General features: G+C 38.7%; 1 protein-coding gene across 1 annotated transcript; it reads right to left on the bottom strand.

Annotated features, from left to right (window-relative positions):
• Positions 1-981: 981 nt before the first annotated feature.
• Positions 982-27491, bottom strand: LOC117270442 (phospholipase B1, membrane-associated-like). The gene is made up of 42 exons (XM_033648057.2): positions 27350-27491; positions 26753-26806; positions 25797-25857; positions 25650-25684; positions 24256-24340; positions 24121-24172; positions 23926-24006; positions 23582-23647; positions 23425-23486; positions 23262-23337; positions 23052-23159; positions 22105-22179; positions 19903-19974; positions 19640-19714; positions 19480-19540; positions 18179-18237; positions 17164-17237; positions 16956-16999; positions 16715-16823; positions 14918-14969; positions 14716-14796; positions 14560-14625; positions 14371-14471; positions 14195-14276; positions 13997-14101; positions 13027-13122; positions 11578-11649; positions 11291-11368; positions 10573-10633; positions 9571-9629; positions 9131-9198; positions 8999-9042; positions 7182-7281; positions 7031-7082; positions 6863-6943; positions 6699-6764; positions 6515-6609; positions 5177-5258; positions 4971-5075; positions 4783-4878; positions 4601-4675; positions 982-1864 (listed from the first exon to the last, which is right to left on the bottom strand). Exons 1-42 carry the CDS (start codon positions 27402-27404, stop codon positions 1556-1558), a joined length of 3330 nt encoding a protein of 1109 aa, XP_033503948.2. The 5' UTR covers positions 27405-27491; the 3' UTR covers positions 982-1555.

Raw genomic sequence — 27491 nt, 5'->3', positions numbered from 1 at the left:
CATTAACATGTCATGGTATAGTATGTCAAAAAAGTTATTAAAAAGTCATAGTATAGTATGTCACAAAATGTCATAGTATAGTATGTCAAAACAAGTCATAGGATAGTATGTCGTACAACGTCATAGCATAGTATGTCATAAAAAGTCATAGTATAGTATGTCATTAAAAGTAATTAAAAAGTCATAGTTTAGTATGTCGTAAAATATCATAGCATAGTATGTCATAAAAAGTCATTAAAAAGTCATAGTATAGTATGTCATAAAAAGTCATTAAAAAGTCATAGTACAGTATGTCAAAAAAAGTCACAGTATAGTATGTCACAAAAAGTCATAGTATATTATGTCATTAAATGTCATAGTATAGTATGTCCTAAAAAGTCATGGTATAGTATGTCACAAAAAGTCATTAAAAAGTCATAGTATAGTATGTCGTAAAATGTCATAGTATAGTATATCAAAAACAGTCATAATATAGTATGTCACAAAAAGTCATAGTATAGTATGTCACAAAATGTCATAGTATAGTATGTCAAAACAAGTCATAGGATAGTATGTCGTACAACGTCATAGTATAGTATGTCAAAAAAAGTCATAGTATAGTATGTCCTAAAAAGTCATTAAAATGTCATAGTATAGTATATCGTATGTCGGAAAAATATGTTATAGTATGTAAAAAAAGTGAAAGAATAGTATGTCATAAAAAGTCATTAAAAAGTCATAGGATAGTATGTCGTACATCGTCATAGTATAGTATGTCATTAAAAGTAATTAAAGTGTCATAGTATAGTATGTCGTATAAAGTCATTAAAAAGTCATAGTGCAGTATGTTATAAAAAGTTATTGTATAGTATGTCATAAAAGTCATAGTATAATAGCAAAAATCACCTCGACAAACTAGAGTTTATTCAGATGGTAGACTTCAGAGATCAGGAAACATTCCTGGGTGTGACAATGTAGTTTAGAAAGTTATCCAAACATGACTCAAATATTGTAGCAATTTTATTGTATCAATAAATAAAAATGAGAAATGTTCAAAACTCCTGGATTCAACAAGGTCAGTCAATTACATACGGAATATTTTACAATTTCTGTGTAGTACAAAAATTACAAATATTTTACATACTTGTAGCACCATTAGGTTAATTATTGTTATACAAACAATATAATCACAGCAGTGTGTATAACGTGAACAGGCTCTCAGTCTGCAGCTCTATGCAGCTTTCTAGATGATTGTGTCAGAAGTAGAAGAACAGCTCACACTAACACCCCTCAAATAGAACGATGGACAGCTGCTCCCGCAACAAAACTTTAGACACGCTGACAGTTCACTACCTGCCTCCAGTGAAACAAATATCCAGCATTCATTTCAGGAATTGGTGGAACAAACCAGCTGAATATTGGACTTCAGAGGACTGTAATGACATATCACACATCACATATGCTGGGTGTTTCTTCTGCAGTCCATTTTCTGCCCTCTAGTGGTCAAAAATTGCTTGATGCAGCTTTAAGGCTTAAATATACTGTCGACAAAAACAGCTTCATAAGAATGACTGCATTAAAAAACAGTTCCTTTCATTTCTAATTTCTCCCCTTTGTTCATCTGATGCTGACAGCAGGAGAGAATTAGCCAGGCGAGAACAACACCAGCAAGTAAACTGAAAATCCCCACAATCACTGGCACCCACACCGGCATAGAGGAGGGACACTTGGGCAGGATGGTTGGTGCAGGAGTGGAGCTGTGGGTGGTAGTGGTGAGTGTGGAGTGTGTGGAAGGAGTGTAGACAGGAGCTTTGGTTGTGGTGGTGGTAGGGATCACTGGTGAACTTGGTAGGCTGTTGATCTTGGTGAAGATGAAGGGATTGACCTATAGAAAGCATAAAACAGGTAATTTAAGAAATAAATAATTTTAAAAAAATATGTAAAAAAAATCTTTAATCCCAACTCTACTGAAGATTCAACAACAAAGATCCACAGTTCAACTCAGGGATTATAGGCTGATAATTCAAGTTATATGGAGACCAAAAGTGTTCAGTATTGAAAAAATTAAGAATAAAATAAATAACAGTATGACTAAAAATGTAAAAAAAAAAATTAAAATGGTAACATTTGGAATAATATAACACATCTGAAAAATCAGGCTCATTATAAAAAATGTCATTTCATCCTTCCATTAACTCAGTTTTATTTCACTTAAGTAATTCTTTTCAAAAGGCCATTTTTGCAAAGACTATGACTATGTTTTCAAAGCTGTAAGAACTTCCTAAATTAAGTTTAAAAAAGACCCTCTTAAAACTCTAAAAACATATGTCACCTACACAAAACATGATGTTCTACATATTTCACAAAAACAGAACCAATTTAAACCAACAACAACAAAAGCGGTTAGATTCCATCCAATGCAATACATGGAGATGCAGAAACACACACACACAAAATAGGACTGTTATACAAGTAACGGCCACTTTATTAGGTACAGCTGTTCAACTGCTCATTAATGCAAATAGCTAATCAGCCAATCATGTGGCAGCAACTCAATGCATCTAGGTATGTGGACATGGTCAAGACGACCTGCTCAAGTTCAAACCAAGCATCAGAATGACGAAGAAAGGTGATTTAAAGGGACATTGTGTAACATTTTCAGTTGTTTATTGGCAAAAATTGATGTCTGCATTCATAAATATGTCATCACTGGTGTACTATTACCTCCACCAATAATCTGACTTGTTCTCGTAAAAGGAGAATTTCAGATTTGTTTGTACATTGTGCGGGTAAGTCGTCTGTGGGGTTCCATTACGTTTTGCCATCTTGAGAATACACCCGCCAGCAAGGGACATACAGCACCGCCTTCGGCGTTTTCGTTGAGAGCCAGGCCAGCACTGCGTGACTGAGGAGCCGAAGGAGAGGAGCAAGAGGCGCTTCACTACTACCCTGGCAAATTTGAAACAAAGTCCCACTCTTTGAGCATAATGCAGGATCATGCATATGCAGCATCATGGGAGACGGAATCCTTGTCGCCAAGAAAGCGCAAAAGGGAATAGAAAAGGCAGCGTGACCGGCGAATTAAAAAAACGAAGGCCCACATCAGGGTAGCCTTTCCCAGGTAGAGAGAGCTGCTGAGGGAGAATGGTAATGCAATCACAGGCCAGCACCGCTATTGGCTGTTAGCCGCTGTTAGCGGCCAGTCGCTAACAGCCTCATCCCTCTCCTCACATCACTGCGCCGCTGTTAGCTGTTAGCTGCTAGCCGCTGTTAGCCGCTGTTAGCGCTGGCTTGTGATTGTATTACCTTTCTCCTTCAGCAGCTCTCTCCACCTGGGAAAGGCAACCCCAATGCTGACCCTTGTTTTTTTAATTCGCCGGTCACGCTGCCTTTTTGATTCCCTTTTGCACTTTCTTGGCGATGAGGATTCCGTCTCCCGTGATGCTGCAGAATACATGATCCTGCATTATGCTCAAAGAGTGGGACTTTGTTATGCGGCAGTAGTGCCGCTGGCCACTAACAGCTGTTAGCGGCGCAGTAATGCGAGGAGAGGGATGAGGTGTGTGAGGTTGAGCCACTTGTCAGTTGTCAAAGGACAAGACGTGATTGGTTTGTTTCAATTTACATCCGCCCCAACAGTCCTACGTTGTAAACACAGCCAGCATGGTGAGGAGGGGGTTTGTCAACTCGCGTTGCGTGTGTCTGTGTAGGAGCCTGAATGAATACTCCATGTAGTATCGGATGACATGGTTTCATCAGTGTTATCATAGCTTTTTGGTACACAGCGGCTACAGCTGTTGCAATACGTGTTTGAAACAGTGAGGCGCTAGAGTGCGCCATCTGTTTGAATACAATATATGATTTCAACGTTAGATGGGAGAAATTCCTACACACTGTGGCTTTAAGTGATTTTGAACGTGGCATGGTTGTTGGTGCCAGAAACTGCTGATCTACTGGGATTTTCACACACAGCCATCTCTAGGGTTTACAGAGGATGGCCCGACAAAGAGTATGGTCTGAAAATTGCCTCGTTGATGCCAGAGGTCAGAGGAGAATGGCCAGACTGGTTCAAGATGATAGAAAGGCAACAGTAACTCAAATAACCACTGGTTACAACCAAGGTCTGCAGAAGACGATCTCTGAACCAACATGTCGAATCTTGAAGCAGATGGGCTACAGCAGCAGAAGACCACACCAGGTGCCACTCCTGTCAGCTATAATTGGCACAGGCTCACCAAAACTAGACAATAGAAGAGTGGAAAAACGTTGCCTGGTCTGATGAGTCTGGATTTCTGCTGCGACATTCAGATAGTAGGGTCAGAATTTGGTGTCAACAACATGAAAGCATGGATCCATCCTGCCTTGTATCAACGGTTCAGGCTGCTGCTGCTGGTGGTGGTGTAATGGTGTGGGGGATATTTTCTTGGTACACTTTGGGCCCCTTAGTACCAACTGAGCATGGTTTAGTGATCTTTTAGGTGGCTAAAAACTAACAGATTGAGACAACATTTGCTCAGCGCCAGGAAATTACTGTAAACAAACATTGGGATTCAGTCTATAGCTCTAGTTTAGTGATTCAATAATAACTTGAGTTGTGAACAGTGTAATTTTCCACACATACCTCAGAGGGACAGTTGATCTTGGAGCGGTCATACGTGAAGTTGTTGTAGGTCTGCTTTCTGCCTACAGGCTCCAACTGTAAAGACAGACAGAGAAATCCTGTAACACCACCAAAAAACACTGGAACACTTGGAAACACTGGTCAGTGTGCTGCAGGTTGGTGCATTATTGCTCCATGCTCACCATGTTATTCCACAGAGCTACGGCCATCTCAGCATGAGCTCGATCACTGATGTGGAAACAGTCCACGGAAAAGAAACTCGTGTCAGGCTCACCCGTCTGGTGGAAAGATTAGGTTTTCAGCATGGGTACTTTTCATTATTTGTGTGTGGATGCTTGTTTGGATGCATTTCTATGTCTCTGTAACTCACTCCAATATGAGGGATGAAGGTGTTCTGTAAAAAGGGTTGAAGAACAACTGCAAAGTCTTCTTTTCCATCATAGCGATTTCCAGAAATAAGATGCTGAACCTCAGCCTGGGATGGAAAAAGAAAAGTAAATTGGAAGAATGACAGAGACAGAAAATGTAATTTACTTATAAAATATTTAAATGGTTAAAAGAGCTCTTTGGTTTTACCTGATACTTGCGATTGATTCGTTTTATCTCTTCAAGCTCTGGGGAGTTCTCTGCTGGGTTGACAACACAGGGACAGTTGGTTCTGTGAAAAACAGATTCCTGTTTATTCTCCTTTTGATAAGATGAGGAAGGGCTTGATCCCAAAACAAAGAATCGGTGCAAAGAAAATATGTATTTTTGATTTTGGAGTGAACTGTCCCTTTAATCAATAAGCTATGTCTTCACTAGATGTTAAATATTCAGAGGAAACTGCACCACTTGACGGACCAATCTTAATTTTTTGAGGCAACCTGCATCTACTGATTTATTTTTTTACCACTTGGGGGCAGCAGAGACAAGCTTTAAATACAGCGATGACATATCACCTTTTAAACTGATACTAGTCCATACCCATTGAGTACAGCATACCATACCATGACTTAGTCATACCAAAAATTAGGGAAAAAAAACCCCAAACATTCGGCCACAGGAGGAGCCACAGTGATCAGTCGCATTTTGGCCATTTTTAAGCATTTTTCTGTTGTTATAGCGCCACCCAGTTGCCAATTAGAGTTAAATGTCTCCAGTCACCTTGAGGCGTCCTGTTCTACATACCTACCAAGTTTAGTAAAAATCGCCTAGATAAGAAGTTAGCTCTCTAGCACCCCCATTTTGTTTGATGGGGTCAATAATGGAGGGGTCCCCTCAGATTATGTGTGGTCATATGCCTACAAAGTTGCGTGGTGATCGGTGAAACCCTTGAGATGTTATACACCTTTATGTGATGAGCCACGCCCTCCGCAATATTCATTGCCTTTTAGAAGCTCAGTTTTAGTAAGTTTTCCAACTTTTGTCAAGAGGGAACTTTAGATATTGGTCCCTAGATTATGTTCACCGAGTTTCATGTAGATCGGTCAAACTTCCTAGGAAGAGATCGATTTGAAGTGTTTTTCAAAAAATTCAAAATGGCGGAAAATCTATATAACCAGAAGTTATGCGATCTTGAGGCAAATTTGTTTCTCATGAGGAGAGGCATCTCTGTGCAAAGTTTCATGTCTCTATGACATACAGGGCATGAGATATGACCATTCAAAGTTTGCCATTTCAGTTGGTTGCTATAGCGCCCCCCTTTGGCCAATTGATGTAATATTGCTTCATTCGTCATGTTTCTGTCCACCTGACAAATGTAAACCCAATATTCACTCTCCTTTTAGCTCTGTTTTGGTCTCCACCAAGTCTTTTGATATAAATATCTGTCTCTTTAGCTGCTAAATGCTCCACTATATTCACCTGCTAGTTGCTAATTATGTCTGTCTGCTGTTTGATGATGAAACAAAGAGAAAAACTGGCAAAACAAACCTCTGCAGGAGGGAACAGCCAAGCGTGTTCCTCTTAATCGATCTCAGTGGATCTATCTGCAAGATCGTCACAACGTTAACCAGCAGCCTTGGTACCTAAAGATACAGACAGAGAAGAAGAAAGCATGACACACTTGTGTTCACGAGGACAACAGATGACAATACCTTACAATATAATATCTCACCTCTCTGTGCAACATGTCCAAACTGAGCATTAGATTGTGACTGTAGTTCTTGGGTGACAGATTGTTCTGCGGAGATACGTAAAACATGGTTTTAAATCTAGTTCTCAACATGCAGAGGTGTGTGGTAAGTTAAGAACAACACATGAATTTTATGGAACACTTACTTGGTCTAAGCAGTAATGGCACAGATCATTTACTCCAATGAATACTGTCACGAGTTTCCAGTCCTTTTCAAAATTCACCTCCTGTGTAACACATGCAGAACATGAGCATAAGGAGGCAGAAGCTATCAGAGCCATTTGATAAGTTATTTATTTTTGGGGAAGTCTTACCTTGTGTTCTCTCATGGCCTTGATGAGAGTTCGGACCTGTGCTGGTATCTCGCTGTGCCAGAACAAATACAGCACACAGGTGTTAGAGAGATGACAATGGGATGCTCAAAAGTTTTACCCACGTAGAGGAAGTAGAAGAATATGCACATACGAGGTCTTAGCTCCAGGTACAGCCATGTTGAAGGCCTTTTGTCTGGAGCCCTGGCCCCTGGAGAAGCCCTTTAAGGTGGGGTTAAACCTCTTCAAGATGTCTGAGGAGATAAAGAGGAAAAAGGTTTGAGTACCAGCTGAGAGTTAGTGCACTGCTGGTTCCCATCACCCCAGCAGCTGGGTAAGAACGTATGCATGACTAAGAAACAGCAAACATTGAGCCTCATCGAAGAAAATTTTTGAATTCTCGTCTTATCGGACTCTTTGTAGTCGGACTCCCCAAACGTTCTTAACTGCACAAGCTTGTTTTAACTTAATGACTGCTACCTGAACATGAGCCAGTGCACATTTGTGAGGTGGAACCCTGGCAAATCAGTGCCCCCATATTGCCTCATAAGGCTGCATGTTCCACTCATGAATTAGCAGCCAAAATCAACAAATTCATAAGTGTTAGAAGTTGTATTAGAGAGGCGCCCACTACCTCGTGTGGTAAAGCAGGTGCACCATGTAACCCACATGCCCCATGTGGGTTTGATTCTATCCCACGGCCCTTTGCTGCATGTCATCCACTCTCTCTCTGCCCCTTTTACGCTATATCTGTCCTATCAAATAAAGGACAGAAGCCCCCAAAAATCTTTAAAAAAAAAACAAAAAACTTGTATTAGAGCCACCTGGTGTCAAAAGTGGATCACAAGTGGACAGCTTCAGGTCTGTCTGTTTACACCTGGTATTAGAATGCGTCTTTGCGTACATCTCGTCTGATCAGATCTGATTTCTTTGCTCTAGGTGCAAAGAACCTCATACAACATTTCCGTTTGCCGTTTGTCATGCTATACACAAGCACCTGTCACTAGGAGTCTGCTGCTGTAGAAGTATGAGAAGACAGTTGGTGAGAGTCCCCCCTCACACATACAATCAGAGGCCTAACTGTTAGCATTACACCGCTAATGTTACCTTACAGTTACTAACAGGTTTAACGACAAAGTCAAGCTGTTGACACTTTGACAGCTGTTAGCGGATATTGGACTGATTGGACTGACTGTTGGAGGTGTTGCCTCTAACCTGTGTAACGGCAGCAACAGAGACTTTGCTTATCTGGTGGGGAGTTGGAAAAGCAATGTCAGCTGAGTGGACGGTCCTTCAGTATGGCCCAGGTTACATGAACATACCTCTGCTGACAGAATGTAGCCACAGGCGGCCCAGACCACCTTAAAATGTAGTCCAAGGAATTGGAACTTAATACGCATCGAGGAGGTACAGAGTGCATTCACACCTTTAAAGGAAATGGCCACTATAGAATGAAAATGTAGACAGTACTTACTGACCCTCATGCCGACAAGAAGTCCAGTGTAGTTTTTTAATCCACAAAACTCGTTCGGGGTATCAGAGGATAACAGCTACACTTTTTACTTCACTTTTACACTTTACTCCACTTTTATAGCATCATTTCTGGACTTCTTGTCGGCATGAGGGTCAGTAAGTACCGTCTGTATTTTCATTCTAAAGTGGCCATTTCCTTTAATTAAAGCTGTCCGCTTGTGATCCAATTATCCAAGATGCATGTTAATACCAGGTGTAAACTGAACCTCTGAAGACCCCAAACACTCCTCAAAGAAAATTCTATACATGAGGACATTGGTGAATAAATCACTTGTGTGCGCCACTTAAGAACAAATCTGTTTGTGTGAGTGGTTCATGCATAAAGCCCGTCATTCTGAAACTGTCCCACATTAAGGTTAAAAATGCACTGAAGCATCACAGCTGAGAGATTGTTATTCCAGATACAGTGACTCACAGAAACTAGTGGTATAAACTCACTTGGTAGTGTTGTGACCTTATCCAGAGTGCTATCCCCTCCAATGCTGCAAGAAAAACCCCACAAACATTAGCTCGGTTTATGAAATGTGCTGCTTACAGTAATATACTATAAACCTCAGTAACATCTCATACCTCCATGATACTCCTTTATACTCTGTTTGGAGGCTGAGCAGGTTCTTTGCCTTGGCACCAGTGCCTGCCTGTGAACACAGAGACACATATGAGGAAGCAGAAAACACTGTGAAAATGAAAATAACATCCTGAAGACGACAATGAGACACAGACAAAGATAAGTCTTACATTAAAGACTTAACACCGCAACATAAAAGGGATGATCATCACCGGTGTGAGCTATAAGGCTGATAACGAATTGATTAGAGAGTTCATAGTTCACTAAATAGCTGATATCAACAGGTTCACAGTTGGTTAAATGTTTCCAGTCAACACACATATACACATATCATATCATGTACACACCAATAACCTGTCATGTACTCTTTACTATTACATTTGTACATTATGTCTCCCTCCTTCTACTTACAAACTGGTTATCATTGTGTTATGACACTAACCGTTGAGGAGTCTCCCAGTGCCGCCACCACCTTGATGTCTGCTGGTCTCAGCTTATGAACTACACATAAAAGACACAGAAGAGATTCATCCTGCTGACATCAAGACAAACAATAAACATCATCCCAAAACAATGTAATAATAAGCACTTAACCAGCTCCTATACACAGCAACTGGAGAACTTTTCTTTTGTCTTTTTCCCTCGGTTTAAAACAGCTATGTATATACAGGGTGTCCCACCTTCTTAAACATCAAATTCAAGGACCTTTCAACGACTTTCAAGGCCATCACATTCAAGGACCCAACACAGCATAGTTTGAGACACAGATCAAGGTTAATTACTGTCTTCAACACTGAGAACTTATATAATAAGAAGTCTTTATGGAAGCTTGCAGGGGCATGAATGTATGAAAAGAATGTGTTCCCAATTGTGCTGTGTTACAGTGATTCAAGCACTTTCATACGACATCTATCGCACATCTGTCCACCCTGGAAGAGGGATCCCTCCTCAGTTGCTCCTCCTGAGGTTTCTACCATTTTTTCCTGTTAAAGGGTTTTTTGGAGGAGTTTTTCCTTATCCGCTGTGAGGGTCCAAGGATAGAGGGATGTCGTATGCTGTAAAGCCCTGTGAGGCAAATTGTGATTTGTGATATTGGGCTTTATAAATAAAATTTTATTGAATTATATTGAATTTCAATGGAACATGTCTATTGATGTTTATTTTAGAAAAACCTTCAAGGCCTTGATGTTTTCCACTTTAATACGTAACTTTTAAGGATTACAGTTGCATGTGATTAAAGCATATATATATTTTTGATGCCATGAGTTTTTGTTTGTCGGACACTGAGACAATCCAGATGACATTGGGTGCATGTCATTTCAGCCCTTTCTCTCTCAGCGTTGTTGGTGATGTGCATAGCTGTGTGCTACGTGTCTTTGTTTCAGGTATCAGGTAAAATCAGATGTCACGCTGACTGTCTGCTGATAACGCAGAGATGTCTCACCTGAAGTTGGCATGGTGTCAGACGGAGCAATGTCCACACAGGAGAAGTCACTTCCCCAATTCTGGTGGGGACAAAAAACATCAAAAGGAAATGTCAACGTGTAAAATGACTTGAGGAAAGAGTATGTGCATAAAGAATAATTTATTTTATGTGTATGATTATTTTGTTTCCCTCTTTGGCGCTCACTGTCTTGATGTTTTTGATCTTTAATTCCCAAGATGTTATTCAAATTGTGTGTTTAGTGCTGTGATAGCATCTTATTGGGTCTTTTTGATGGTATATTCAGAGTTTAATGCTGCAACTGACTGTCGTTTTTCTTTACTATAATCATTAGTATATAGAAAGTCACAAAATAGAGAAGAATGCCCATAATAAGTCCCCATAAGTATTTTGTGTAACCACAAATCCCCAGTCTAAAGCTGTACAAACGTATAATGATATAAAACAGAAAAGAAAGCGCAAATCTTCAGATTTAAAAACTGGAACTGGAGAATGACATTTTTTGCTTGTTAGATGACTTAAAATGATTAATACATTATAAATAAGCAGATGATTTATGTGCTATTAATTACTCAAGAAACTGTTTCAACACTATTTGAGTTTCTGTGATAGTTTAGCTTCATTCAGGTTTGTCATTTCAGCTTTAGATCAACAATTCTATATTTAATATGTACAAAAAGTCACTTATCAGCCTCTTACATAGAAATTAAATGCTTACTTTGATAGGTCCAGGTGTTGGAGAGGGACCAGCATATGTGTAGTTGCTGTTGTTAAAGGTCCGGATGTAAGGGGACGTCTGTAGACAAAGAAAAGACTTTACATTATATGGTGGCCTCGAAATATAGCAAATTGATGTTCACTAAAACACAGTATATACTTTTAATAACAGAAGCTTTGGAAATTAATTTATTGCATTTTCCTCACATGATTGAACCACCACTGGGTTAACAACAACACAGTCACAAGCATTTATAGCACTGAGTCTGTTTAAACAGAATTTCCCACCTTGGTCGGACATTTCAGGTCAGGGTTTGCATTAAAGTCCTGCACAGTAGTCTTATTGCCCAGAGGTTCCAGCTGAGGAAACAAGAATCAGTACTTTTAATATAAAATATACTGTAACATTTATCATGATGATCATATCAAAAACACTTAGCATGTTTGTATTCTAACATTGTAGTGTTGTGCTTCTACTCTGTCACCAGCAGCTGGTTTCAGTTGAACTTTCTGTTGCTACTGGCAACCACTACTGGCAGAGTTTCGTGGCAGTTTAACTGACATGGTTACGTCCACCATTTTGTAATATCTGTGAAAAGGCTGTTTATCACAACTGTCTTTTATCTGCACCCCAAGTGCCCCCTTGATTACAGCTGTTTTGTGATTACTTGATAACCCAGCTAGCCATTATACTCGAGAAAAATATAAAAGAAAGAAAGGTCATGATGTCAGTTACAGTGTTTGAGGAGCCAGACTTTGGCGTCAATTCTATTGGAGTCAATGGGACGGGCGCTGCAAATCACACTTTAACAATTTTCCTTGATTATACTAGCTCCCTGAAGCTGTCATATTGTTAATATTGTAGCTAGCGGTAAGCGTTAATTTACTGAGTATGCAGCTATTCTATATTTCACTCTTTACTGTTACTTTTAGTACTGCTAGATATTACTGTGTTGTACTTCTTATTGGGACTTATGCTTAATCTTTTATAATTGATACTTCGTTTCTTCACATCATCAAGACAGTTGTATGATAACAGAGTCGTAATGGTAAATGGACCTGCATTTGTATAGCGCCTTTCTAGTCATCTAGTGACCACTCAAAGCGCTTTTTACACTACGAGTCACGTTCACCCATTCACACACACATTCATACACCGGTGGCCGAGGCTACCATACAAGGTGCCACCTGCTACTCAATTTTAACACACTCACACACCGATGGAACAGCCATCGGGAGCAATTTGGGGTTCAGTATCTTGCTCAAGGATACTTCGACATGCAGCCTGGAGGAGCCTGGGATCAAACCACTGATCTTTCGATTGGTGGACGACCCGCTCTACCTCTGAGCCACAGTCGTGTGAGGACTAATTAATTGTGCACTGATACAGTAAGACCACATCCATTCAATTTGGTTTTAATAACATCAAACAACGGCTTTTGGCTTATGTGAAGTATCCATGTTTGTTTGATATTCAGGCACTTCTGAATTCCCAGTTGCAATGACTTGGAAGTCGACCTTAATGCTACTTACAAGTTAGAAACCCCTGATTGCAATTACTCCAATATGACATGAACATTAATCTTTTTGCGCATCAAGTTTTTCTTTATACAAGACCTGTTCTTTTTCACAATACCTATACCTAACTCTTGTTAAGGGTGTCTTAGATTTTTTCTTTTAGTAATCACTATCATTGACTTTGCTGTCCAAAAATCTTCTTGTTAGTTAGATTCTTACCATGTTGTTCCAGATGGAGCGAGCCATCAGCGTCTGGGCCTTCTGGCTGAGATGGAAGCAGTCAGCACTGAAGAAGGAGCGATCAGGACGGCCATCCTGTGGGAAAGGGGTGATAAATGAATTAATGTTAAGGACTACTGACAATTTTTTTGATCAGTCAGAGCAGATAAATATTGGACTGTACTCGGTAGGAGTTTGGCCTGTTCAATATTCAATATGGTACAAAATAGTATGTTTTAGAAAAAAAAATTAAAAGAGAGAAAAGGAAGACAGTATGACCATGTGGCAACTACTAAAAAAACATGTGACTGAGAACCCAGGGATACCTCTGTGGTAGCACACTTCCAATCACAGGATAGCCACGCCCTAAAGCATAACCTGCTTTGCCATCTATTTCACTCTAAACTCCAAACTCCATAATTTACAAAATGAACATGATGCTGTATTGAAGAAGACTTGAAACTTGTGATTGAGACAATGAACTCATTAGGAAAATGTTTACTAAGGCAATAGATTAAGACGAGAAGTACAGTGATTTTTCCACAGGCTTCTATACAATCGGACTACTTTTTACAACCAATGGAGTCGCCTCCTGCTGGCCATTAGAAGGAATGCAGGTTCAAGGTACTTGGATGTTTGCTTCACTTTTCAGACTGAGCAATAACTCCTTGATCTCAAGACAGAGCTAGGCTCGCCACCTCCCGCTTTCAGTCTTTGTGCTAAGCTAAGCTAAGTGATGACCGGCTGTGGCTTGAAATTTACTGTATTAACATTAGAATAGTGTCAATCTTCTCATTTCACTTCCTCCAAGAAAGCAAATAAGTGTATTTCCCAAAATGTCAAACAATTCCTTACGGTCTAAATCTGGATTCTGGTGCAAAACCTGTGGTTATATACTGGACTAAGTGACTGATGAACTCCCATACAGTCTGTGTGGTTCACACGTGAAAGTCAGAGCTGTGTTACTAACCGGCAGTCTGGGGAAGTTAATATCTCTGAAGAAAGGTTGGGTGACCACAGTGAAGTCTGGGCGACTGTCGTACTGGCTTGACTCCACAAGCTCATGCAGTAAACTCTTAAAGAAAGAAAGAGAAGGTATCAGTGACTGAAGATGGACTGGACTGTTAAACCGTCACAGTGTGTTTTTTTGGTGGTGGTGTCTTCCTACCTGATAGCTCCTATTGATCTCCTCCACCTTTTGGAGAGCTTTAGAGTTGGGCTTTGGCAAGATAACACAAGGACACAGAATCCTGGCAAGGGAGGAATAAGAAGATGTTACACAACTGTTCATGATTTATTAGATTTTTAAAATGCCAGTGAGAACTTGAAAAGGCAGACACTCACTTTACCAGCCATGTCGGGCATTTAAGTGAAGCGTTGAAGTGCATTTCTCTTAGTGGGGTGATATGGAGAGGCTCTATTAAGTTCACCAGAGCACGAGGCACCTGACAGAGACGAGCTCAGTCAATGCTCATAAACAATCAACAAGACCAACATATATCTGAAAATGCAGCCGGATGTTTTATAGTTTACCTCTTTGTGCAGATAATCCAGGCCGTCACGAATATTACGAATATAATTCTCTTTAGAGTAAAACAGCTGTAAATGAAAGAGAGATATTTTTAGGTTGTGTCTTTTTGGTGCCTCCAAGAAATGATTTATTAAGTATCACTCCATATCAGTACTTACAGAGTTATAGCAGTGGTCACAGATGTCATTTCCACCAATAAAAAGGGTGATCATCTTCCAGTCTGACTCAAAATTGATTCTCTGTACAAGAAAGAAGAATGTAAGAGAGCTTTGTAGTATTTAATAGTGTTAAGAGGGAGAGTTTTTTTTATGATGGCAAATTCAAAAATAACAAAGATTAAATATCAGTGGATAAACTTACAGAGTCATTCTTCATCCTTGCTACCAGGGTTCGCACCTGTGATGGTATGTCCCTTAAAACACAGACAAAATCAAATGTAAAATATTCTGATATTCAAAAGAACATTTATTTTAAGACACTCTAAGGGGGGGATCACACAGAAATGAGACGCTAGAGACGCAGACGCTTCAAAGACGCTTGAAATGCTGGAAGCGCTTATTCAATGCGCGCTAGCTACTGCCGTCTGACGTCCAAAAGGTTGAAAATATTTCAGCGTCTACGCGCATCTAGAAACGCGCGTCTAAAAAGAAGTGTCTACAAAAACGTGTGTCTAAAAAGACGCCGGAAAAACGCCCGTTTGAAAAGACGCTTGAACCCCGGTCAGACGCGCTGTATTATAGGAAAACAACTGTTTTACTGGCGTCACGCTTCTAGCGTTTCATCTCTGTGTGATTGCCCCCTTATCCGAAATCTACTTCCTTTCAGATTCTGGCTTTTTATAGTAAATAATTCTCAAGGAGCTGTTTCATCACAGATTTCAGTCTTGACAACTGCAGAGATTCCTGCCATCTCTTGAATATAATGGAATTACGAAACTCCACCCACTAACTTTTTCACTGTGCAGAAGGAAGTGTGCATCTACTCGATCTCTGAGGAAAAGACTAAAGGCCGTCACCTTCATCACTAGTATTATGCGTTTTAAGCTAAGCTGTTTTATTTCATACTTTTCATGCATAAAATTGTGCCTTTGCCAGGGTTAAAATCAGGGTCCTAAAGTATCAAATTAGACCATTGAAAAGAAAATTCAGGGGAATATGCACCTCAGCTTCACCGCACAACCTGAACACCAGTGAAAAAAAAAGTTCAGTAAAAAAGTTTTTTTCACCAGCACCCATGTGACAACGCGGGGTGTAAACATTAATGGCGTCCTCCTCGACTGAGCTGTAATGTTAGCTAGCTCAGTGGTGCTAGGTGAGCTAGCAGTAGATGCACAATTCATTTTGTCAGTTGATGTGGTTAGTGGGTGTTGTTCGGGAGAGAGAAATTAGTTCCTACATGAAACTATTCACAACAAGTGCTGTAAATCAACTTGAGTACCCATATCATGATTTCTGGAAAGAGACATTGATGTTGAGTTTTTCAAATGTAGTTTTTTGGTGCTTTGAGCACCATAAGCTGAGTGCCATGTAGTTCCACTGGTCGAGAGAAGGCAGACATCTCTACGACTGATATCTCCAACACTCTATTAGTCTGATAAACAGCACTACAGGTAAGAAGGAAAACATGTATATTTGACTTTGGGGTGAACTGTCCCTTTAAGGCCAGTCTTATATATTCAAACTACCGTTTCCAAGTTCATGAATGACCTTAGTTTAAGACATTTTCCCTCTTTTTAAATATATATACTTATGTTTTCTACAAGACAGTTTTTATTATATCACTTTTCAGGTTTAGGTCACAGCAAATGTTTATATAAATACTGTAAATTTGCAGAAATAATGCAATGGAAACAGTCGGAAATTTTGATCCATTGGAATAAAAAAAGAATGAAGTTTCACACTAAATTATTTGTATACTTCTATTAGGTTTTAATTTGTTTTTTTTAATCATAAAATCATTTCCCTAAGCTGTGTTTATTACTGCAAGAGAGATGTGTTTATAAATTAAATTATACATCAAATAGGTTTGTGTCAGACTGCTAACACCTTTGACACTCGTCTGAGTTTAAATCAGCTTAATTATTACAACATAAACTGGTATTCTTTGATTTAAAAAAAAACTGCTGATGCTGCTGAAAAGGCCTCTGACTGAACTCACTTGCTCTTCGCTCCAGCGACAGCCTGGTTAAGAAAAGCCTGAGGAGTGTTCTGCTTGCCCATTCCTTCAGAGTAACCCACCAGGTGTTGATTAAAATGTTTTAATATGTCTGTTATAACAAAGAAAATAATAATATAAAGAAAAGATGTCAGTGTTAACAGTGGCTCATCCCTGAGCAACAAAAAATTACGTTAACATGTTGTTGTTTTTTAACCAGATGGAGGTCATTAAGAAGACTCACTGGGCAGCGTGGTGACAGTTGTGAGGTTTTCATCTCCACCAATACTGCAAAACAAACAAACATAATACATAGTTAAATTTATAACTTGTAAATTACTTTTCAACTAAATTAACGGACATAGCAACATTTAATGTCAACACTAAAAGAGATATAACATAAGCATGATGTTGCAATGTTGTCAGATAGTTATGTTGAAGTCTTGACTCACCTCCAGGATAAACCTCTGTACTGTCTCAGGACGTCCAGGACGTTGCTCGGGTTGGATGCGATACCGTTCCCTGCCTGACAGATACAACAGGACGGTGTTTTAAGGGAAACACTACAGGTAAATAGGGTAAAACTTTTAACTGATAAATATCACCATGAAACGTCCCCAGTTAATACTAAGATTACAATACTTATTTTTTGTATCACAAGTTTTCTGAAATTTTTATGTTTAAATATGCAAATTATTCACTATCAAGTAAATATGTGGTAATTTTCATACATTTCCAGAGCAGAAATCTGAACTAAAATAAAAACCTTAATGTGTATTTTGGACTCCGCTGTTGTTTACTCATCTTTCCAATTCTCTAATATAATTATGTAATAAATTTCCACCAGGGCTTTGATATCTCTGGACTGTTCACACACTCATGCCAACTGTTATGTCATAAAGTCTCACTATTTTCATTATTGATTAATACACAAATGATCTTTTCAATTAATCAAATGCATCTTAATAAATCTAACAATTTGAAGCAGCATCTGGTCGGGTTCACAAATTAATATCAGGTCACTCAGTGCTCATGCAGATCATCTTTATATCACAGATCCATCTGTTGTAATCTTGCAACACTATCTACTGATGTCTGCCACTTTTTATCTGTATATACAGCTATATATTTATCTAACTCTAAATTATTTTATAACTGACCTTTACCTCTTGGGAGCAATTATATCTAACATATAGTTATTCATTGTCCAAGAACAATCCTTCATGTTACTGCACAGGATGTAACATTACTGATCATTAATCTGGGTCCCTAGTGTCCAGTGTTACACTGTTCATTGTACACTGCATATTTATTATATTTCAGGGTTAATTATTATGGTCCTAATGCTAGGATCCATTCTCAGCTTTTATTTTATATATATCTAATTCTATTTGATGCTTTAGATTATATGGCTTATGTTTTGTTATAACCTTCCTATCTACTTAAATGACTGATAAAATGACTCACTGTCAGAGAGTCTCCCACAGCAGCCACCACTTTGATGTCTGCAGGTCTGAGTTCATGGACTGAGGAAATAAAGAAGACCAGTTAGAACAGTAAAGGCTGTTAACATAATGAATCAGACAGCACAGGACACTTAGAGAAAATAAACAGTAATATTATAATTATAATACATGTGATCATAATAATTTGGCAACAAGACTAACTGCAACTAATGCCGTTTTATTCTTGGATTTTTTTTCTATTTCTATTTTCTTATAATTTCTTCATGTCTATATACAGTATAAGAGCAACTGTAACATCTTCCAGTTTCCCTCCCAGGATTGCTTAAGTATTCTGAATGATTAAGCTGTTATAAACAATTAAATATTACATTATCAGAAGCTTTGCCATCAGGTAATAACAGATGACATAAAAGTTATTGTAAACAAGACTGAAAGTGATAAATAAAATACTAAATAAAGCGATAAATATACAGATTAGTGACAAAACATGATGAGCTGGAGTCTGTAAAAAATCAGATACACTGTTTGTATGTCATGTAACACCTTTGTTTTGTATTTTCATGTGTTCATGTGTCATGTACATTGATATTTGAAGTCAAAAATAAAGACAATTTCTCATCAGTCAACTTCAATATGCTGGTTTTGCAACATAAAAAGTCTGTCCATGACAAATGGCTCATGAGAACACATTATTAATAAACACGGTTCCCAAATATTTCCATTGAAAAGATTTCAAAATGTTTCCATGACTTTTTAAGACCATTCACAATGTATGAACCAAACAGAACTGTATAGGATAATTTACTCTCAATGTTAATTACTGTATTAAAATTTTGAAATGATCTTTTTCAATCCTTAATCCTTTTTCAATTTTTAATAGTTGGTTATGTTCATATTCAATTCCAATTCTTCAGACTACAGGCACAGTTTGGCACTGACTTTCAAGCATGAAGAAACTAATTATATTATCACTATAAACTATTTCTGGGTGCTTGTCCAAAACCAATGCAGCAATATAAGAATGTAGGCATACGCATTATAAGCTTTGAAAGTGGATGTGGATGGTTATCTACAGACGATTACTGTAACAACAGTTCCATGGCTTTTCCAAAACTTTCAATGATATTTTCTTATTCCATAGCTTTTCCAGGCCTTGAAAATGAGATGAAATTCCATAACTCTTCCAGGTTTTCCATGACCGTGGGAACCCTGAATAAATCTGCCCTGACTGTTTAATCTGTTAAGTCCCCATAAAAGCATGTTTGACATTACACCCTGCCATGTAAATGTGAACCATCTTACCTGAGGTGGGTATGGAGGGTGAGGGGCTGACGTCCTCGCAGGGCATCTCTGTGCCTGTAAACTGACCCGACACACACAGCAAATCCACTGTCAGAACTACACAGGAGGCGTACAGCGCTGCCACAACCTCGATTTGGGCTCAGTGCCACACAGTACTCACTGGCTGAAGGAGAGGAGAGGCATCACTGTGGTAATTTGAAGGAGAGTTTCCCTCCGTCCTCAGGAATGGTCGGTCCTTTGGGGAGGGAGGAAGATAGCCAGAGAGAGGAGGAGGAGGAGGAAAAGAGGTGGTTTGAGATAGGAGAAGAGTAGAATATGAGTTTTGCACACTGAAACCTATTTTCCAGTACAGTGAGTCTGATGCTGCATTTTTAAAATGCTGATTTAGCTACATGTGTGTGAGCTTGCAGCACAGTTACTCACCTCAGTTGGACACGGCAGTGTGATGATGTTTCCGTTGTCTTCTGTGTCATGTTGGTCGCTTGTGGGCTGCAGCTGAGAGACAGAAAAGTCATTGTGGACATGTTTGTGACAGAGGGAACAATGACTCTGTATGTCTGTGCGTGTGTGAGAGCAGTGGTGGAATGTAACTAAGTACATTTACTCACATGCTGTACTTGAGTACAAATTTAAGGTACTTTTTAATTCAGGTTTATACTTCTACTCTACCACAACTCAGAAGCAAATGTTGTACTTTCACTTCACTACATTTTTCTGACAGCTTTAGTTACTTCAAGATTACAATTCTTCAGACCCTGCCTATCCACTGAAACCATGGATCTCAAGATGTATTGATTTTGAATGTTTGTGATAAACTAAGGGATGAAGGGTTCCTTTATGGGTTGAGAAAATACTCCTACCTCTTAAGTTAAATAAACAATCAAAAAGTGACGCTACAAACACATGATGATCTCATAGAATATGATACACTGCTGTAGATTTAACTACCCAACAGTGTATAAAGGAGTTAAAGTTAGCACAGCCTTGAAGGGAAACTTTGGTATCTTCAACCTGGACCCTATTTTCACATGTTTTTGTGTCTAAGTGACAACAATTTTTAAAACTGGTCCAGTATTCAGACAGATGCTGCAGCCGCAGCAGTGATACAGGCTGCAATGTTACCACACATGGCATGTTCACACTATCAATATATGTCCATTAAACAAGCTTATTTTTGCCACTGACAGGCTCAGATTTTTATAAGTGTCTTTATACATTACGGAAAGGACCCTACAGAGAAATGAAACATTTTTCCTCAACTTTTATGGATCTGGGGTCTCATTTATAAAACAATACGTAGGATCTACACTAAAAATTATCATATGGACAAAAGCCAAAAATGGTGTGCACCAAGAATATTCAACAATATCTCCAAAATGTTCGTGAGCCTGGGTCAAAGTTTCTCCCATCAACTTTCTTCACAACTGAGCACAACTTTTGCTTGGGAGGTGGTGTACGCCTCTTTTGGGCATCGTTTTGTGCCAACACAATGTTTATAAATGAGACCCCTGGTCTGTTTGTATGTGTGTGTAAGTCTTGTTCAAGAAGTCTCATTTGAAACTTTGAGCACTTTTCCCATTTTGTCAAAATCAACTCTTCCTGCTACTCCTCTCTCCAGCTCTCACTAACATTTTTACCGTTGTTTTTCCTGCAACAAGTCACCTTTTGTGAGATTTCAGAACGAGACTTCTCCTTGGGCAAGACTGGCCTTAAAGGGACAGTTCACCTCAAAGTCAAGACTTGAGCTAAGCACAATAACAAACCAGTGAAAGGTAAGGAAAACCATTTAATTTCTCTGAAGGGTCCTTTCTGTCTGTCGTCAGACACTAATAATAGCAATCTGACCTGTCAGTGGCAAAAACAAGAACTAATGTAAATTGACGATGCACAATGGCTCGTATAGGGATCACACTGCATCCCTGTTTTACCGGTGTGTCTCTTTCAATACTTGACCAATTTCAAAAATTGTTGTCTCTGTTCATCACTCATTTGAAAAAAGATGTCAGGTGCACACTCTAAGACTCGATGCAAAAATATTTTTACCAACGTTTCGGCTAGACCGTCTTCATCAGGGTTTTCCAAAATCCAAAACCCTGATGAAGACGGTCTAGTCGAAACGTTGGTACTTGAATAAAAGAAAATATTTTTGCATCGAGTCTTAGAGTGTGCACCTGACATCTTTTTTCAAATTTGTATTTTTTTGTCAACAGTCAGCACCTCTCCAACCCTGGTGTGCGCTCGTCCTCTCTCTTCATCTGTTAGTCACTCAGACACAGGAACATGTGAAAGTAGGTTCCAGGTTGAAAAATACTCAAGTTTCCCTTTAAACACCTACAGCAGTATAATGTAATATACAATTAATAAAGTAACATTAATCCGAAAACGTTATGTTCAATAATAAAAAACTGACGAGGAACATTTTATTGCCGAGTACTTTTACCTTTTATACTTAAAGTATAATTTGTTGTAAGGTTTGAATGCCGGACTTTTAATAATGAGTATTTTCACAATGTGCTCTTAGCAGTTTTACTTAATTAAAGGATCTGAATACTTCTTCCATCACTGTGTGTATGTTTGTCTGTATGAGAAAAGGAGAGCAGACGATTAAACTGCTTTAGGCCTCACCAGGTTCGTCCACATCTGCACCATCAGTTTATCAGTTTGCTGTGAGGCTTGTGACTCAGACAGAGGCTTCCCACTCTGTTCAAAAAAGAACATACACAACATCATACTGAACGTTAGACACAGAAAGTACATCTTCAGTAAGATAACCAGGACTCTGTATCTGTTACTGTCACCAACTGTTACTTTTGTTACAATAAGTCATGATGTAGAAAAAGCTGGACGAGATTCTCAGATTATTTTCCGTATATGACACAGTGAGCTCCATGACACGTAGGAGTTGTTCGTACAAAAGGTACTGAGCTGGTAACCGTCTTTTTGTTTTGTTTGAACAGGTGATGTTTGTGGGTCTTGTTTTAATTTTAGTTTTGATCAGTCAACGTGGTAGTTGTCGTAAGTTAATAGGAAGTTAATTTTGTAATATTTATTGCTTTGATGCAGTTGCATTTTTCTAAATTGTGTTTTTTTTGTATCAATTTACTGAGCTTTTAAACAATAAACGGTGTTAACAGCCTGATTGCCACGGTGTTATGTTGTTTTCCTTTCCCGTAGTTTTTCTAGGTTGTAAATCAATAATAACAATAAATAGTAGCTCATAAAAAAAGAGGGAAACCTGTCCTCTATATGGAAAATATAACTGTTAGACTGCCATTAAAAACAGACATATTTCTAACTAAATGGGCACCTGTTATTTCATAACTTTTTAAATGACATGATTTACTGGACTTTTTGTCCTCTTATTTAGAAACCATCAATATTAATTTACAGTATACTTTTTGGAATGGTGTGGACCAAAGATGGACATTGAAAAGGTGCTCAACCCCACAGACTCTTTTGCAAGACATTTATCCATGAGCTGTATCTGTGAACATACTGACTGCACGATAAGACTGAATTGAACTTGTTGAAAATAAAAAGAAGTTAAAACAAAATGGTGCAAGTGAACTCACAGAGGCAGATGAAAGGTCTGTGATCATAGGAGTGTCCTGCACGATGACGGTGAAGTCATCTCTGTCACTGTACCAGCGTCTCTCTACCATGAGTTTATCCAAAGACTCCTGGTCAGTGAAAAGGAGTTGAGAAGAAAATTTCACAGCAGTTAAACCATCAAATGGTCTGAATTAAGCTGTTAGATAATCTGATATGAAGGATGGACAAACCTGCAGAGCATGACTCAGCATGGCTCTCTGAAGTCTGGCCTCTCCGTCACTGTTTGTCTCCATGCATCGACACATCCTGTCAGTACAACAGAATCAATTGTTAATTAATATGTATATTACAATTCAGAGAGAATTAAAGGTGTCATTGTAAATATGAGCTCACTTGTGGTGGAAACTGGCGCTCTCTTCGTCCCACAGTGCAACACTGACGATGGTCCGCTTCAGCTGCAACACAGTGATGAGAAACAAAAAGTCAAATATACTAATGTTGGCAGTAAAAGCGACTTAATAAAAGATACTGTATATAATCTGAAACATACCTGAGAGTGCAGCAGCTGCAGAGCATCATTTACCTCTTCAACCACGCCTTTGATAACAGACTCAACCTGCACACAAACACAGTCAGACGCCTCAGTAATCTTTTCATTAATCTCGTCAATCATATTTTTTCTTACTATTATCAGTTTATTATCAGGTAATAGGAGACAAAATAGCAGCTATGAGGAAGCATTTCTTTCATCAAATATTTTGCTGCCTCTGCACAGTCTCTCACTTAGTACTGAACCAGATTCAAAAATTGTTGTCTCCATCAGTCACATGAGAAATTAGGGTCCAGGTTGAAAAGTACCAAAGTTGGCCTGTAACAATAGTTTAGTAACATTACCTGCTGCTGCTCACAGGCACAGAGCTGATCCACCTGAACAAAAAGAAGGACCAGCTTCCAGTCTCTCTCAACGTCAATGACCTGTAGGAGTAAAGAATAACATCAACCACTGTTAAGCTGCTATGGTACTCTTTTAATATTTCTGACCCTGATAATTATCCTTAAAGATGGGAGTGCAGACACTGGAGGACCCACCTGATTGTTTTGAAGGTGGAGGGACAGTTCCTTTGCCTGCTCCACCAGTGAGCTACAAACCAACGAGAAAATCACTGAAAGCAGATAGAGTCGTTGGTATGATACTTCTCATGTGTTGTAAAGTGCTGTCTGTACCTGTGTTGAACAAACTGAGGAGCATACAGGTTTGTTTCATCTGAGAGAGGACTGATGAGCGCAGGGTTGAACAGGGTCAGCAGCTCTGATGGAGAGACGTTAACACAAGTTTAGGACCAAAACTCAGCTTGTTTTCCAACATGGATTGTAGGTGTAACCATTCATCAGGTAGTCAAATGACGGAAAATGTATCTGTAATAGTTATAATATTTGATTAATCATTTTGAGGATTTTTTTTTTTACCTCTATTACAGTGATACTCAACTTATGGCCCGTGGGCCAAATCTGGCCTGCGATATAGTGCCAGATGGTCCCCTTCAACCATTTTCTAATTTAAAATGAAAATAAACTGATTCACATTGGGAAGAGCTTGTTGATAAAGAAAAAGTGCCAGAGGAAGATGTCCCGGGCCTCCCGACAGAGGTCCGGGCTAAGCCCCGAATGTTCTTAAGTAACAGAAACGCCCCTGCATACACCTGACCTGCTGCTCTGGCCCCTGGCCTCCTGTCATCTAGCAAAAGTGGCCCCCAGGCAAAGTAAGTTGAGTATCTCTGGTTTATTATAGCAACAATAGAACAACTCTGGTAATCTAATGTTCACACCAAACATGACTCAAATTTTTGTGTCACATTACTCGCGTGAGTTTGAAAGCTAGAATATTTTGCGTTGACTCGCGTCATACACACATGAAATCTCTCTCGCTTCTTTCTTGCCGCTTAATTTGTGCGTTTCGCTTAATTCACATCACGTACATAGCACCACATGAATTTTGTGTCTAATCCCGTCTTTACATTGACTTGACACCTAATTCACTCACACAAATTGTTTTATTCATGCCCAGTAATGTAAAAAGTAATGACAATAAAATAAATTAAATATCTTCATTCTAATAAATCAGATTAAAACATTGCAGTGTTTCAAAATGGTTGCAAATCCTGGACTGACATTTTATTCAGAGGAAAAGTTAAATCACACTTTGGTCAACAACTGTGAGCTTTATTGTCAGTCACTCTTTTATCTGCATGAAGTACAGAACTTTTTATTTCATTAATCTCTTTAGCAAAGATAACAGACACAGGCCTGGTGTGTGGCGAGTGTATTGGGGTTCATTGTTTCAAATTATCGCGTTCGGTGTAGATATCAGTGTAGTAAAGATACCGCACAGTAGTGTAATAGAAGATCATATCAACCTCTTCAGATGAATTACGCTGTTTATTCAAACTGTTAACCAATAATAGTCAATAAAAGTTCAATTTTGATTTAGCAGCAGTTACTGGACCTTTCCCAACAAGGCTGTGTGAAAGCAGTGGAAACAAATAAGAGTGCAATGATTAACTTAAAGGAGTTAAATAATTATTTAAGGAACATTCGGCAACAAAATAAAACTGTCTTACCTCTGAGTCTTGATACCACCGTGGACAACTCAGTGCTGTACGAAAAGAAATAACCACAGTACGATCATGTCTTTATGCTGCTGACTTTTAGACCTCATGGTGCAAACATCACCTCATGGTTGAAACTAAACTGTAACTTGTGCTCACCTGTGTGCGTGAAGTCCAATGGAGGAAAGCACGGCTACATCTGAGGGCGTAATGCTGTTAACTAGAGAAAAAATAATCATATGAATTGAATCTCAGCACTGAGACAGAGAAATATATGTTGCAAATCAGAAATGAAATATTTTGCACTAGAGTTATGAGGGTGGATATAAAAAAAGGGCTGATAATTTGTTTGCGATATTTAGTTAGTGTATAAATGCATCAGTGGTGGAAGACGTATTCAGACCCTTTACTTTAGTAAAAGTAACAATGCTACACTATAGAAATACTCCATTACAAGTAAAAGGCCTGCATTCATGGTTTAGCTGCAGTAAAAGTACGCAAGTATTAGTTGTACTGCATCAAGCATGACAAGTAAAAATACACATTTTTGCCTTTTTTAAAAGATTATTTTTATGGCTTTTGCCTATACATTGTAATGTAGTATAATGCACATAGTTTTGTATTTTTACACACTTAGCATTATACAAAATTAAAATTCTTTTTTTAAAAAATATTTTTGCAAACTAGTTTTAACTTTGTAGCATAATGTACTTTAAAAAATAGTTTTACATGCTTCTTATTTCTACTTTCTTACAACTCTCAATGCTATACATCAGAGCGGCTTTAACAGCGTAACAGTTTCCTTGCTGGGTTCAACAAAGTATTTCTGATTCTTCTTCGGAAATGGAAATACTAAAGTACAGTACATGTTACTCAGATTTGTACTTGAATAACGTATTACAGTTACATTCCACCACTGATGTATTTACTGTTACAGAATAATACTGATATACTGAAACACTCCCACTGAAAATTACCCCTCAAAACCAGTAATGAAGGCTTTATTTTTCATTTTTTATATAACATGTAGATGTAATTCCAACCATTGTAACAGTTGGGAAAATCAACTGGACCAAAGCCTTTAACAGAAGTCAGGGTCTGATAATCTGACTTACCATTTGAAGGGGGCGACTGAGAGGGGAACAGCTGAGTGCAGGGCAGCCCAGTTACTGAAATCAGGAAGAGTAAACAATTAGGAACACACATGCAATATAGTGGATCGAATATCATTTTTAACAACTGAACAGCCGTGCAGAGTATTTAAATGTGGCTGCTGAGCACACTGGGTAACTTTTGTTCTTACAACTTGACCTTCAAACACATCAAAGCTTGTCTCCACGTTATGCTCGTGGTAGTGATTCTACATTCAATTGTGCTCAGCTCAAAAGTGTTCAAACCCACTCCTCTTAAGAGGCACATAAATATATTACACTGAGATATTGATATGCTACATCAGTGAATTAAATGTCATTAAAAGGTCACCTGTCATTTTTTACAGCTACTCTTTCCTCGTCATTTCAAAAAATGTAGTGAAATTCAGAACCATCAAATCCAGCTTCATTCCCCAAAAACTGTCCTTTATGATACATGATTTATAATGTTCAGATCCTCTATAGCAGTTTCAAACAGTGATTATCAGTTTCTCCTGTCAGATTTTTAAAAACTGCAGCATTAACAAGACATCAGCATTAAATTAGGCAAACAGTGGAAACCTGTTGTCCATGTGAGCCCCAGGACTGTGAGCAGAAATAGCTGTGGAAGCTTCATCTCTCTGATCTTTAATGATTCTGGATCTTTTCTGCAGCCTTCTCCTCTCTCTGCTCTCTCTGGCGGTCAGCCGTCTTCCAATGTCAT

This window comes from Epinephelus lanceolatus, chromosome 13 (assembly GCF_041903045.1).
Source record: "Epinephelus lanceolatus isolate andai-2023 chromosome 13, ASM4190304v1, whole genome shotgun sequence".
In the NCBI taxonomy this organism is placed as follows: domain Eukaryota; kingdom Metazoa; phylum Chordata; class Actinopteri; order Perciformes; family Serranidae; genus Epinephelus; species Epinephelus lanceolatus.
This window is presented reverse-complemented; position numbering and strand designations above follow the sequence as displayed.

Bases quoted from the DNA above. Each gene is read 5' to 3' on its own strand.
- LOC117270442 (XM_033648057.2), bottom strand. From the start codon at position 27,404: ATGAAGCTTCCACAGCTATTTCTGCTCACAGTCCTGGGGCTCACATGG. The intron at 17,238-18,178 runs GTGAGTCATTTT...TGTATCTGTCAG, and splicing joins CTGTGGGAGACTCTCTGACA to GCAGGGAACGGTATCGCATC. The intron at 5,076-5,176 runs GTAAAACCAAAG...TTTCCATCCCAG, and splicing joins GAATCAATCGCAAGTATCAG to GCTGAGGTTCAGCATCTTAT.